This window comes from Argiope bruennichi, chromosome 10, assembly GCF_947563725.1.
Source record: "Argiope bruennichi chromosome 10, qqArgBrue1.1, whole genome shotgun sequence".
NCBI classification, from domain to species: Eukaryota; Metazoa; Arthropoda; class Arachnida; order Araneae; family Araneidae; genus Argiope; species Argiope bruennichi.
In genome coordinates this window covers 12,547,439-12,562,843 of record NC_079160.1, presented here as the reverse complement: position 1 = coordinate 12,562,843, position 15,405 = coordinate 12,547,439, and the positions used below count along the sequence as shown (strand labels likewise).

The 15,405-nt window shown below is 26.7% G+C and overlaps 1 protein-coding gene across 7 annotated transcripts in view; it reads right to left on the bottom strand.

Annotated features, from left to right (window-relative positions):
• Window positions 1-401: 401 nt before the first annotated feature.
• The window catches only part of LOC129987428 (protein FAM13B-like), a 93,695-nt gene continuing 78,691 nt past the window's right edge, over window positions 402-15,405 (bottom strand). For 6 of the 7 annotated variants that reach the window (XM_056095408.1, XM_056095410.1, XM_056095409.1 and 3 more), the window contains 13 exons: window positions 15,254-15,341; window positions 15,113-15,169; window positions 13,826-13,888; window positions 11,324-11,382; window positions 11,165-11,223; window positions 10,968-11,049; window positions 9,806-9,979; window positions 8,514-8,728; window positions 6,899-7,168; window positions 4,386-4,543; window positions 4,142-4,243; window positions 3,955-4,009; window positions 402-2,061 (listed from right to left, as the gene is read on the bottom strand). In XM_056095408.1, coding sequence (XP_055951383.1) covers window positions 1,993-2,061; window positions 3,955-4,009; window positions 4,142-4,243; window positions 4,386-4,543; window positions 6,899-7,168; window positions 8,514-8,728; window positions 9,806-9,979; window positions 10,968-11,049; window positions 11,165-11,223; window positions 11,324-11,382; window positions 13,826-13,888; window positions 15,113-15,169; window positions 15,254-15,341 — 1,451 coding nt within the window. In that variant the 3' untranslated portion in view covers window positions 402-1,992. The remainder of the gene's footprint in view (window positions 2,062-3,954; window positions 4,010-4,141; window positions 4,244-4,385; window positions 4,544-6,898; window positions 7,169-8,513; window positions 8,729-9,805; window positions 9,980-10,967; window positions 11,050-11,164; window positions 11,224-11,323; window positions 11,383-13,825; window positions 13,889-15,112; window positions 15,170-15,253; window positions 15,342-15,405) is intronic. The other variant, XM_056095412.1, reaches the window with a different exon arrangement.

The following is a 15,405-nucleotide window of genomic DNA, read 5'->3' as shown; positions in this document are numbered from 1 at the left end:
TTAAATGAGTTCTTATTGAATTTTATAATAAACTATATTGGCCTGACATTTTTTTATAACTAAAAACACTTGCAAAGCAAGTCTTTACCTTAGAGATTCTAAACTGGATGATACAGTGGGAAGACATAATATGCTGTTTTATAATTAAAGGACTATTATCAGTCTTTCAACAAATAGAATATACATAAGTATATACATTGTAGCATAAATCTTCATTCTAGTTTTGCAAAATAATTCACGTTTCTGAAACTCTTCATATAACATAAGTAAATAAGTCATTTCCATATAAAGTAATTATCCCAAGATGACATTCTAACTTGTGTTGGTAAAAAGCTGTAGAAATAACATCTACTTGCATGTTGTTTGAAAGTATGTAGAAATCAATTAAATCATTCCAGACATTTAGAGGAAAAGATATTTATTACATAGAAACGCTAGATGATTACTACATTATTCATGGCTAAAAATATTACGAAAAAGAAATATAAATGCCACAATATTTATCAAACAATGTAATCTCATCATTTGTAAATATCATTACATATAGAATTCTTTTAAAGCACAAAAATTGCAACACGGTTAAAAAAAATAAAAATAAAGACAAGCTGATGGCTTTAAGAAATAACCTTGGCAGTTCTATTAACAATGTGATGAAAGATGAAATGACTTATAGTCACAGATTTCAAAATTTTAAAGAAGCGCTAAGTAGTTACTATAAAAAAAAACTTTTTTAAAAAAATGTTGCCACACATTAGAAACTAATCACCATATACATAATTGACTTTAATTCTAACATCAAAAATGTAAAAGAAATTCCTAAGAGCCATAAAAAATATAGCAAATATCAAATGAACAAATCTTTGTAATACACATCATTGGTCATACATACACACACACAAATCTTAAGTGTTCTAAATGTGAGTATATTACAAATATGTAATGATGTGAAAGATGGTAACTGGTAATTTGAGAACACAAGCCATCAACTTCTTCTGTAGAAAGGTTCTCAAACACTGATAAAATACAAATGAACCATAATATCAGCTTATGAAAAAATAATCTATACAAAATATACTGGCTATAATAAGAATTACAAAAGAAAGGAATTTCAGATTGTTAGTTGATGTATTTATTATCTTCACTCTAACTTCTATAACGGCATACATTTGGATGCCAAATTTCATCAAACATGAAAGTAGAAAAACATATAACCAAGAAAAAACAAATTCAAAGATTAACCTAAAATTATATTAAGTGTGCTTATTAGTTTCAAATCCTTCAATTAATAAATTTAAATTCAAAATATTAATTAGAAAACACATTATATGAATGATTAAAAAATGAATTTAAAAATTACATGCACTTTCAAATGGTTGTGAAATGTTGGATGCTAACTTTGTTTTTTTCAGATTGTAATACTGTGACTTACATGACTTGTCATTAACAACATTAATCTACTAATATTTGTGGAATAATTAGTTCAGTATGAACCCAACAAGAAACAGTTATGGGCAAATAGCTTTTAATTCTTTTGAAACAAAACTAATTCAACACAGATATTAACAAGGATTTCAGCATGCCCTTATAGAAGGTTATTAAACATCATAACTGGTCCGATACAGTCAGATGATGTTTGTAATATTTTCAGCATGTCCTCAAAGAGCGTGTAATTTAACAAATGATCGAATAGTGGGAGATATTAGCAATATATTCAGCACGTCCCCAAAAACGTGTTGAAATTAGTCAACTTCAACATTAGTAGAGTTGTTTACAGTACTTTCAGTATGTCCTCAGAATGCAAAATTTCCTTAGAGAGAACTTGATCTATCTTAAGAGAAGAATATTTATAGTGTTCTCCATGATGCAATAAACCAAATTTAATTTCTGGAAATTATTGCAATGAAAGGAAATGTCTCTCGGAGATTCATTTCATCGATGCCTTTCAATAACAAAGTAGCAGACTTGATTAGAGACATAGCTGCTTCGATTTCTTCACATGAGTTGATGTTGATCATGTTTTGAGATGAGGGCTTCGAGAAGTTTTAATCTTGCTTTCACATGCTGGAAAAAAGGAAATTTTTTTCATTATTAGAAAATACTAATTCTAAATAAGTTAAAAACAGAAAATAATTATGGCGAAATGCCACAAGCACATTTTTTGTTAAAAAATCGAGAAATGAAGTATGTAATGTATTAACTTTAATCTAAGTATAATCATTATTCTAAGATAGAAAAAATTTATTGAAAGTTTTCAAATTAAAATTGAAAGTGATTTGATCGAAATTTCTATTTATTCTGAAGAGAAAATACTTCTCTAATACAGATGAAGCAGGAATGAAAAGGAAATATGAGAAATCTGAAAAAATGAGGGAAACTCCTCTTTTGCAAAGCGAAAATAAGGAAATTACTAGTGTAGCAATTTTATCGAGGATTGTGACAATTAGAAGTTTACTAGTCTTTTATTTAGTTTTGATATTTTTTTAAAAAAAGAATTGTTATAAACACACATACATACATACACCTGCTAAGGATCATAATATCAAAAATCTGAAATTCATGAACAGAGGAAATAGTGTTTGAATCTAATCATTTTTCCCCATTCAGTATTTGTCACCATTCTAAGTACCAATGTTTTTTGCCCCCTTCGCACAACAAAACGGAAGTAATTTTAAAAAAATTTGGCATTCTTATACAAAAAAAAAAAAAAATGAATCACATTTTTGGAATTTAGATATACTTTTACTAATAATAAACCTTTTTTCATATCTTATAATAATTAAATATAATAACTAAAACTTTCACAACTTTTGTTTGATCTATTGTCTCCATAAAGATTTGCAAGCCTTTTCAAAAAGCTGAATTAATAATTTTTTACCCATTGCATTACAGCATATGTTAGGAAGTTTTTTTAAAAAATTTCATTGCTATTTTGATGCTTTTTAATAATTTGGATTCCTGGGAAATGGTCAATCTCACGTTGAATATTCTAAAATGGTTATTACCCATATCTCTTTTTGTTTCATCCATATCCATTTCATTTTTAAACATAATGCCAAGAGTTAAAAAATATATATAGTAATTTTAGAATAATTGCTTCTTGCTACTCCAGTTACTTTACATATAAATGAAATACAGAAGACAGTCTTTAACCCAACATTTGTTCTAGAACATATTACTGACTGATGAGCCATTTTCTTTTTCTGGTTAAAACTTCAAATGTGCTCCTTTTCTATATACAATTTGTCTGTTAACGTGTTTATACTCAACACTTTAACATATTTCTCACATATTCATCCTTAGCATATTGATAACCCCTTCTCCACAAGTAGATTAATGTATCATTTTATAATTTTACGATATCTATACAATTCTTTATAGTTCAGACTCTCCCATAATCCAACAATTGTCTGATCCCATATGCAACAAATTAGACAGTCTGCTGTATTCCACACATTTTGATTCATTAGGCACTGAATGACAGAAAAAATAGGAATGATTGAATGATGTCATCAGTTTTAAAAATATTCCTTTTATTATTAGAACATATTTTGCATTAATTATATTAATTACTTCCATAACTATAATTCTGAAAAAAAAAACAATTTTGCATATTTTTAAATTTCTATAGCATGCACTGATTACAGGTGAAATAAAAATTATTCCAAGACACAACTAAAGTTCTTAGATACAATTAAAAGAAGAAAAAAAAAGAATTACAAATTTCTAAAACATTTTTTTTTTTAAATCCTGAAAAAGTCATTACCTTAAAATGAACTAAATTTTAAAAATAGTTAAGAAATTAAGGTAGCTATAATTTTTACTTATCAAAAAATTTTTTAAATGCAAATAAGGTTAGAAAAGTATAAAGTAAAAGTATAAATAAATCTATTCATATGAATACAACTTAATGTAATCATTGATAATTAATAACTCTTCAAAAAATTGAATCATCACCTTATATTCATTATAGATGGCATCTACAGGAGCTTTATCTTCTTTTTGAACTTTTCTGAAAAGATATATAAAATGTTTAGATAAAAATTAAACACCATTGCACAACAGATATAATATCAGTAATAGTAATAATTATTGCATAATAGTAATAATAAGATCTAAACAGATAAAATAAAATCTATATTACCTTCCATTTAGCCTCAGAAATTCTGTTTCGAATTCTTTTAATATTTTGCGCAGATGACGCTTTTCCGATTTTACTTTCTGTAGTTGAAAAATCAATTCAGACCTGAAAAAATAATAAATAATGAGGATTTCAGATTTTTTTTAATATTAATCTTTTCAAATAAATACAAATACCATTTTTATTTTTAAAAATATAAAAATAATAACAATGTGAAATTAAGATTTTTTGTAAAGGAAATACTTACAAAGGCAATTCATGAAAGTTAGAATTGTCATATTTCATGGTTAAAATGCCAGAAGTTTGAGCAGATTTTTTCTCATCTGCTTTCATAGGTTCCTCTGTCAATTTTCCCTCTGCAATAATTTCTGCTTTCTCAGGTTCAGCTTCTTCGTCGAGAATATCCTGATAAGAGGAAAAATCCCATTAAATTCTATAAACATCATACTTAAAGTAATTAGTAATTCTAATTAGGATGTTACATATGTACTATGAAAATATCTATTAAACACATTAAAATTTTCTTTACACACTATCAGGTTTCAAAGAATCATAATTATTCATTCAATAAAAAATACTTTTTAAACATTGCTCAGTTTTGATAATAAATTGTTTTTATAATATTTTCAGTTGCGATTCCAAAATTATTATGTCATTTTTTGTGTAAAGAAAAAATGGTTGAAATTAAAATATTTTGATATTTTTATTGTTTTAAATTTACAAAATCAAAAATATGTGCCTTGCATTTATATCCTAGCTCCATGATTTAAATGAAAGCAGATTTGAGAAAATGGTTACAAATCCTTATAAGAGTAACAACAAGTTTTCTTTTTGCGAATTTGACGACAGAAATTTCTAGTCAACACGCACCAGGCTATCAAGCTTTTACTACACTTTTTTAGATATTCATTAACTTAATAGTTTAACGAGATCTTTCACCCTGTTCTTTATCAATTACAAGTAATTTTAAGAGGTATAGTAGAGATGCAAATAGAGATGAAACTTTAACATCTTATTATACCTAAATATCTCAACATTTGCTAATATTGCTTCTACGAAAATTTTGCATTTTAGATTTCTTTGATTTTCAGAATAGTTAATTACTACTAATTTGTAAAATTTCCAGATTTTTCTCTTATTTGCTTCCATTTTCAATTGAAATTTTCATTCAGTTCCCAAATGTCAGATACTACTAATTTGTCCCCTTCAACTTTGCTTCAGATAAACCCAAAAACAATTCTCTAACATATTAAAAATATCCCCCTATTTGGAAATGCAATAAATTGTTTCCAATAACTGTATAAGTATAATCTTATAAGAAGCTGTGAATGCAATACTTTTTTTGCTATTGTTTTTGTTGGGAGGAGGGATTTATCAAATCTTCTTGAATAATTTTTATTTCAAATTTCAATGTCTTCTTACACTGTCATTCTTACTTTAAATAATGTTATTTTCTAACATGGGTCTACCATTCAAAAAGAAAGTATGTAAGCTTCATGTAACAATTTAATGGATACAAAAGATATAACCACCATAGCACAGCGAACTACCTATTTGCATTCTGACAACAAAATTTAATAAAGCATCGATTTAATTCTTTATTAATAATGGAAAAGGGAGGAGAAAACAGACATGTTGCAGCAAGTTCCAATCCAGGTTTGACCTTTTTTTTTTTCCCTGCCTCTGCTTTTCAATTTAGAAGAAAATTCTAAATAATTCATTCTCATTTAGTCAGAATTTATTACGAGCAAATTTTCATTTAAAATTTACAAACATCAGTATGAAATGTATAAATTCCACCATATGTCATTTTAATACACAATTCACTTTGCAAAAAATTCAAAATCTGTAATATTAGACATGTGATTTATAATAAAATTATATACTGTGGCATTTTTAAAGAATATTTTTCTATTAGAATAAAAAAAGTTAAGGCAATTTTTCCATTATGGACTTGTATAATTAATGATATATGTATTACTATCAATGTATCCATTTTTGTTTCTTGCAATAAAATTGCTTTTGGTTCTAACAAGACAATCGTTTTTTTTCAGTTCATAATACACCCATTTTTGCTTAGTTCATATGAAACATTTTCCCCTTAAGTAAAATTTGTTTTGATAAGTAACCTCTATAATTAATGACTATCCACAAAATTAACAAATGTTAAATTTTTAATTTTTTTCCCCCCATACACTCAACAAATTCAATTGCTTAACACTTATTTGCAAGGAGAAATGTGCTGAAAGCTAATAATATCTGTGTCATAAAATTTGTTGTAAAAGAAATGATTATTTTCATCTAATTAATATTTGTTAAATGATATTAGCATTTACTTCAAACGGTTTAAGAAACGCACTGAGCATATTCATAAATTTCTCAAAACTGGCAAATAATTCTCAAAGATGTTTACCATCATTTAACCCTTTTCAATATTCACAATGATTTTGACTCATTTACTTTGTAAAGTAAATATGTATTTTAATGCATGTTCTTTGCATCATTGCATTCCACTAAGAAAAAAGCTTCACATAAGTTTTTGATTATTTAAAATTAAAGTGGAAAAAAAAGTGAGATTTCATAAAATTTAGCAAGAAACAATAACACTTTAAGGTCTAAAATAAACAGCAAAGAAGTATTAAGAGATACTAATAAAATACATAGTGTTTAGAAAAACAAACTTATAATTCATACATATGGGGATGAGGTGGAAGATACTTTAATAACAATCACGATTTTTACTTTCAAAAATGAATTTACCTTTTCAATTCGAACTTCCCGAGAAGGAAATTCCATTGTTTCATGTTCCAAAATGGGCTGCAATTCACCACAGAGATCTTTCTTTTTCAAAATTGATCCTGGAAATGAAGTCGATCGAACCAATTTCTTGACATTACGATAACGATCATACAAAGGCCTCATGCTGTTTCTCTCATCTTTAGTGTAAGGTTTGCCATGAATGCTCTCTAAATGCAACAAAGCTTTCTGAATTGCAACTTTTTCTTCTTTGACTTGCTCATTTGTCATGTCCTGAAAGCACATGAAAAGCATACACATTTCAGTTAATCTTTCAAACAAACAAAACCAAATTTAAAGAACTATTTTTAGTAATTCTTGAATACCATAGTTCTCAATTAATTAAAATGTATTATTTAATCATGATAGAAAACAAGAGCAAAGGAAAGTTGTATTTATGATGTAAAAGGAGAAAAAACTAAGCAAAATATCCAAAAAAATTTGAATTTTTTCTTTCGATATGCGATACATTGATAATTACAATCAATGCTGAATGTTTAATCCAATACTATCAGTATTTTATATCTCCAAATTTAATCAAATTAGTTGAGTGGCTCGGAGGAGTCCAAAGAGATAGGGATCTTACCAGCTAAAAGATATCTATAAATTATAAATAAACATATACAAAGAGATAAGAATAAAGTTACTGATTTAATTTTGCTTTTAAAGAACATGCATTTTTGGTAATTTGGTCACCAGATATATGAATGAATATTTTCGACAAATAAATTTTTATCTGAAATCTTGGACTGCTTTTCCATGTTGCAGCTGAGCAAACTTTTTGTGAATAAAGTGCCCTCCTGTGCAATACAATATTAGGATGCTCGAAGTATAAAAACTTATGCTATAAAAAATATTCTTCTTAAATCTCAAGAACAGGAAATAGATATGGGAAGATACATTTCCATTACATTTAAAAGCGATACAAGAAAAATCATAAAATATGAGTACTATCCAATATAAAAAAAACAGAGTTTCATGTCTGAATGATGCAATATTCAGAATGAATAATATTAATTTTAAGTGCATTACATCCAGATAAATTCAACTAATTACATAGAAAAACAAATCCTGAGAAATTATAAATTCTATAAATATTTTATTGATCAGTATGTTTATAACTCAATCATTCCTCAGCCCACAGAAGAATATACAAAACGAGAAGTCTGGTAATACCAGGCATAAAAGAAAGAAGTTCTTATTTAATTGAATACAAATTGATTTATTTACTAATGCAAAATTTCCCAGGGAAGTTCTTCTGGCATAGACAATCTTTTAAATAAAATAATTCTAAAAAAATCAAAGCTAAATACAATTCAATTTAAAACAGATATTTGATTATTATATCTTTGTACATATTTAATAGCAAATTCTTTTTTAAAAATTTAGTATTTAAATGACTTTAAAACAAACATCTAATTATGTTACAATGCCATTTTTGGTAGTTTTATTACAATTATTCATTTTATAAACAGGAATTATAATTCTGAATTCATTAAAAAACACTAAACAATATACAATAATTTACATATGTTACTTCAAATAAATGAAATATATATAAGTTGTATGAAAAACTCACATCAATCAATTCTGGTCTGTTTAAATTTTTTCTTTCTTCAGCTAAAGTCTTTAAGGTAATTTCAAGAGAAACTTCAATGGAAGGTTTTGTTTTATCTCTACTATCTTCTCTTAAGAAATGATTTGTTGAGTCACCTAACACATGGCTGCGCTGAGATGCATGCCAATCAACAGAGGCAGGGCTAACTTGTTCCAGATGCGCTTCCTCCTTCAATGCTGTCATAGGAGAAATATATATATAAATAAATGAAAAATAATACATAGATTGTATGTTAAAAAACAAAATTACTGAATAGATAATTCATACTTTTCTTCAAGCACTACAAAATGTGAGGAAAAGTTTAATGAAGATAACATAAGTAGATAATTATTTATCAAAAATTGATTTTCCACTCTGTGTTCTCCATACAAGCCATGCATATCAATTCACATGGATTTAAAATAAAATATACTGCTCAGTTAGAGTGCATTTGTAGACGAGTCAATATAGATTCCAATTTGAATCTCCAACTGATTTTTTTTTCCCTGCCTTTTCAAAAACGAGTACTTAAGCAATTCCCACAGTTGGTAAAAGGATTTTGGTACATTACTGTATTTTATAAATATTTATAGGTGTGCACTTTGTGCAAATGTATCACACATACCATACATATTTGCACTTTGAAATTCAACTGAATATTCATACTGAATATATATAATTTCTTATATTTTTTATTCTTATGCTGTAACTGATAAGAGATAATTTAAAATACAAGCTATAGCTTTTGTTGTGCTATAAATATTAGTTGCATTATAATTCAAATTTTGCCCACAAATACTGAAGTAGAAGAAAAGTTTTAAAATCCCCTAATAATTAAATAATTGTTTTTTTTATTAATAAATTAAATGAAAATATTTTAATCTCAAGCAATGGTGAGTATATCAATTATAACAAAAATGAATCTCAAGCAATTAGTTCATTTTTATGTTACAGTGCTTTGATTTTATGTAGGCATGCAACAGCTAGATTTGATTAAACTATATCAATTATATGAAAAAAAAATACATGAACAAGAATAAATCTAAGAGTTACTAATTTAAAAAAATTATTACTAATAAATCATGGTTAAAAATGAAGTTAGAAATATTATTTGAAATACAAGACATTGTTTTGAGTTAACAACTGGCATGTTAAAAAAAAGCACACATCCAACACGACCGTTAATTATTATTGGTGACTAATACGAGAATCGTAGAAGTGCTAATATATCTGTACTTTATTGGGATGATGACATGCCAATAAAGAACTCGTACCAAATGGTATTTTTTCTTGTTTTTGTGCTTTAGAACTGGCAGTAGCTGAAGAACGAACAACTTTACAAAACTCCTCTAATTCTGCATGCATTTCAAGAATGTCATCGTCAGATGATGCACTCGATTCAGTAGCACTTGTTTCAGATTCTGAAGACTGCAAATCAGTGGTGTAGTCTAATGAGAGAACATCTATTGATTTATGAATAGTGCCAAAAGGAAAAGTGCAATAACATCGGTAGTTGCAGTGTTATTTTTCAATTCAGCACAGAAGAAAAAAACTGGAAACCAGAATTGTTGATCCATTCTCATCTTATTTATAAGGCAGTTACATTTCATTCTTATGACTAAATCAAAGGCTTTCTATTGTTTTCTCATATCCTTAAGCAGAAACACATGGAATTGCTTTGAATTGGTAACTTCTTCATCTTGGATATCCTTAACCAGACCAACTAGCAATCCATTAACGAGATTTTGAGATATGCCAGTGAATGATATGATTTCCACCAAAGATTGCAAGCTAATAGGCTCTCTTGTATCTAATGTACATTAATGGCAAGTGATCAATATTGAAAGTAGTGATTTTGAAATTTATAATACTTTCATATCCAATATTTAATTAATAATTTAAAGAATTTTCCAGTTTAAGAATCCAAGTTTATTTACAACCCTGCAAAACTATATGCAAGCCCTAAATATTATTTCACCCTAAACAGCGCCAGTGGAATATTATAACTAAAGAGATTACTTATTTATCCAATTAATTATTATTAATTGAATATATTATAACTTAACTATATTATTAAGTTATTAGATATTTATCCAATATTTAATTTCATATACAGCTTTTATGATCACATTCTCGGTCTATTTGAAATAACATACTTTTCATGAATTGTGTGAAATTTTAACAGCTTTATTTTTTTAAATACATTTATAACTTGAATATAACAGTAACAGAAATATGCAAATTCAAAGCATTTTTTATAGATTTACAATGCAGTGAATGCATACATTGAATGCATTTTAAATGCATGCAATAAACTTAATTAATTTTAAGAAATTCTTATTAGTAGATAATACTTCATAAATTATGGGTGTCAGGCAAGCATTATTTTAAATCGCATTAAAATAACAGACTATATATACATATAAAAATAATTACTTTTCAGTTCTTTCCTTGCTTTGTATAAATCATTCAACAATTTTTTTGCCTCAGCATTGTTAGACTTTTCTGCATGAGAAGGCTAAAAAAAAAAAAAAAAAAAAAAAGATAAATAACTACAAAATTAGATTATTTTTACAATTTTACTGAAAAAAAAACCCAATAAAAAGTATATATTTAAATATATAAAATTATACCTTGTACCCAAATTCTGCTTCAAATTTTTCATCAAATTTTCTTATTCTCTTTTTAATACCTAAATAAATACATATTACAATTAATTATACAATTCTTAATTACTACAATATTTATCAAATGCAATGGTTATAGCATATTGTGTGTGGGAGGGGACTTACTATGAATTTTCTTCGTAAATTGCTTAATAGAATCAGATATGCCACTACTTTCCACTAACCTGAAACAAAGAAAATTTTTAGAAAAGGACAATAAACAGTAAATGTTTCAAACAACATTATTTAGAATTTTCTTTAATTTAGAATCAATAAATAAAATTTATTTTGGATAACATGAAATATCTATTCAATTAAATATGAAATGTGGCTTATTTATTGAATTTAAGGGGAAATTTCAATCCATTAATTTAATTTACATCCAGATACTATATTCCACACATCAAACTGTACAAATTTTAGGTTTTAGAGAAGATAATTGCCAGAAACTCCACTATGGTTAAAGTCTTTACTTACTAAGAGGAAATTGAAAATAATCTGGCAATAATCATAGCCATGCATACATAGTCAAACCTCCCTTAGCAAACATCTCTCATAATATGCAATGTGCATAACAAGAAAAACAAAGTATTAAAAAATGTCCCTTTTAATGAGTTTTGAAAAATAAGTGACTGGAAGAACATCTGAATATCATACACAGAATCCTACTTGTACCCCAATTATCAGTCTGTGTTTAATACTTATTTGTCCGACTTTGTTTTTACAAATTAAAGCAAAACTATAAAATGTATAGTTAATTGAAATATTAAAAAAAAAGGAGATACTTTGATAAATACTTTATTTCACATTATAATACGAGGAAGAAAAGCAATAGCATGCAAGCACAAATACAAGCATTTAATTCTCTGGAACAATGTGTGCGTGTGTGCATTTAGAAGACATGCCCCTATTCCAATGCTTTCATTGTTATGGACTTAAATTTTAAACTGCTGACAACTTATTTGTGATATCAAAAATATTTTTTATGATTTGGAATCAGATATAAACAAAATTTTTAATTGTATAAAATTTGAAATCTGAATTTTTTAATCATAAAGTTGAAATGATTCCATAAAACAAATGTCAACCCATTTTGGTTTCTAAACAAATGTCAACCCATTTTGGTTTCTACCTCCAGGATACACAATTTTATTACATCAAACTGTCTCATTTCTGGCTTAAACAATTTCAAATAGTTCTTTACTTCTTAAAGTAATAAGCTGTTATCTGAGCTAAACATATTTCAATAATGGTTAAATAATTCATTTAAGTTATTTAAATCCATAGCGAAAGCAAATGATCTGATATATAAATGAAATTTCAGAGTACATATATAACGAAATGTTTAAAAAAAACAGGAAATAAGAGAGAAAAGGTTAAAATAAAATTTACAATAAATTTTAAAAATATATGGGATAAAGATTCCCTTTAGAGCTCTATATTTATAAAAAAAAAATACTTTTTAACTATAAAATTTCAATAATTTATTCCATATATCTTTTGTGGCACTTCAAGTGCTGTTCTAATACAGAGAGCAAAACTTGCAGTAAAATATTTAATTTCAGGTGGCTATGCATTAATCTTACTAATAAAATATTTATGGAAATTAAGATATGATCATGGAAGATTCCTGCAATGGAGCATCTATAATTTTAGATAAAGTCTTAAAAAATACCATCACTGACAGTTTTAAAAAACATTATAATTACTCAATTTAACTAAATTATTTTAGCTATATTAATATCCAATTCTGAAACTCGAATAATACATGCTTCAGTTTAGTTATAGGTCTTATTTGAAACATGGTAAAATGATAATAAAAGTAACCGAGCTGGCATTTCTTCCTCTAGAATCTCACTCCATAACAGCAAAAGGATATTTGACCAATGGCAGATTTAATATATAAGCACAGCAGCTCTTCTGAAGAAGAAGTCTTATACATGTTTCTCTATCACTAAACAAACTCTGCCAAATGCCCCATCAACTTTACTAAATAACTAAACATCTATTGGTATCATTACTAATAATTTACCAATGAATTATGGATAAATAATTATTAAACTTTTACATAACAATTATAATATTCTTACAGTAGGTAATTTATTGCTCTAGTTAGTTATATATAGGTACTAAGTAGGTAGATAGATATATATAGGTATAATAGATGCTACCACTCAACAACATGAATACAATTTAGAATATCATGAAAATTTCTTACAATCAATTTGAAAGTAAAGCTACTACAATCTCATTGTCATGGCTAATGAAACTAAATGATGCTTTTTAAGAAACAAAACTTCTGTCCTGTGCCTACTTGAGAAGTAGAAGGTATTTCGAAACCAATTACTTCAACTCAGCAATGTGGAATTTGTAATGAAAAAAATGTAATAAAGGCATCTCCAGTAGGCACCTGAAAGGATTTTTAACTCAACAGAATATGAATAGTAGTTCAAGAAGTTGCAAATTATTTTAACACATAGATTAAACATTCATTTCTATTCACTCTGACTTCTGGAAATGAAGACAAGTAAAGCTAACAAGAGGTAGAAGCTATGTAATAAGTTTAAAGAGAACTAAAACGTCATAGTATCTAATAAAGAGCAAATATCAAGTATATCATTAACATACTTCTTAGCAAAATCCTCTTGCTCAACAGGTGGAGATGGTGGAACACTAGGATCCAAGTGAGGACTGAAATATTACATTACATTAAAATAGTGAAAGAGTAGTCCACAATGGTAATTTTAATAATACAGAGAAAGCTTTAAAAAGCACATGAATATAAAAAGCATGTATAATAATTTGCAATAAAAAACGTAAAAGAATGACATTTATATGCTGGGCAATGTTTATGTAAAAAACTTCAAATATGACCCTATTGAGTAAGATTTGAAAAATTTAGAAAAAAAAAATTGTGTAAAATTGCCACATTTAGGATGAATTAAATGTATGCTCAAAATATATTTTTGTACAGTAAAATGTCAAATGAAGATATACTTTTACCTAATAACAGCTTAATAATGTAATAATTATAAATCAAATTTTACCTGGAAACTGACTTCCCAGTCTCAGAAGGACCTATTTAGAAGACTTTTAAACCCGCTATGTTGAGGAAACAAGAGAGGAGAGAAATTAAGGAACTAGTTAATTATTTCTTTCTTAGAATTTCATGTGGATGACGCTCTCAACAAAAGGCCAATGCATCATTCAATAACTTTGCTTTTTATTCATATTTTCTGGTGAAGATTTACTTGCATAAACTTTGCATATTGAAAAATTACATCTTATCTAGCAAAGTATGAAAATTAATTACTCAACTTCAGAAAATCTAAAATATGTAAATTTTCTTCCTTAAAATATGTTTAACAAATCATTTAGAATATTAATTTTCCCCTCATAAGTTCTGAAATCTTCGAATATACAAAGTTTTAACAGAGCAAATTTCCACAAGAAAATATAAATAGATAACAAAGATGTTGAGAAATGCTTAAGACCTCTTATGAGAAAATCACCCCATATATATTTTTGATTTAAATTCCATATATAGATTTTTTATTTTAGGTTCCATATATAGATTTTTGATTTTAAGTTCCAAAAGATATGACTTAATAGATGACTTCTTTCAAATTTATTAGTTTTCCTTGAGAAATATTTTGAATATAATTAAGTTATTTGGCACGATTTTAAGTTGAATAATAACTTAGCTTAACTAACAGTCTGTAAAAAAAGGAAGACAAAAGAAACCTTTCTTTTAAAAAATATGGAACACTGCCCATTTTTTACATTTCCAAAGAATCCAGTTTAATTAAAAGATAAATTAAGCATAAAAGATACATTCACAACTATTAAAATGTTGATAAAAAAATCGTATCATTTGAAACATAGTTTTATTTAATAAAAAATAAATAAGCTTACCCTCGATGTGACAAGTAGCTTCTGTAAGCACTGGGTGAAAGAGGCGCTTCATAATAACTGAAAATATATATGAATTAAATACAATCCTTAGAAACAAAGATTAGAATTTTAATACTTATCAATGCATTTAAAAGAACCTACTTTGTACTTCGAAGTTCATGGACAGAAGGTGAAAGCAATGCTTCATCTTGATTATTATTAGACCAGAGTAATGAAGACCGAATTGGTTCTATAAAATAATCATACATTATGAATTATATTATAGCCATATTAGGAAAAAAAAATATTGCATT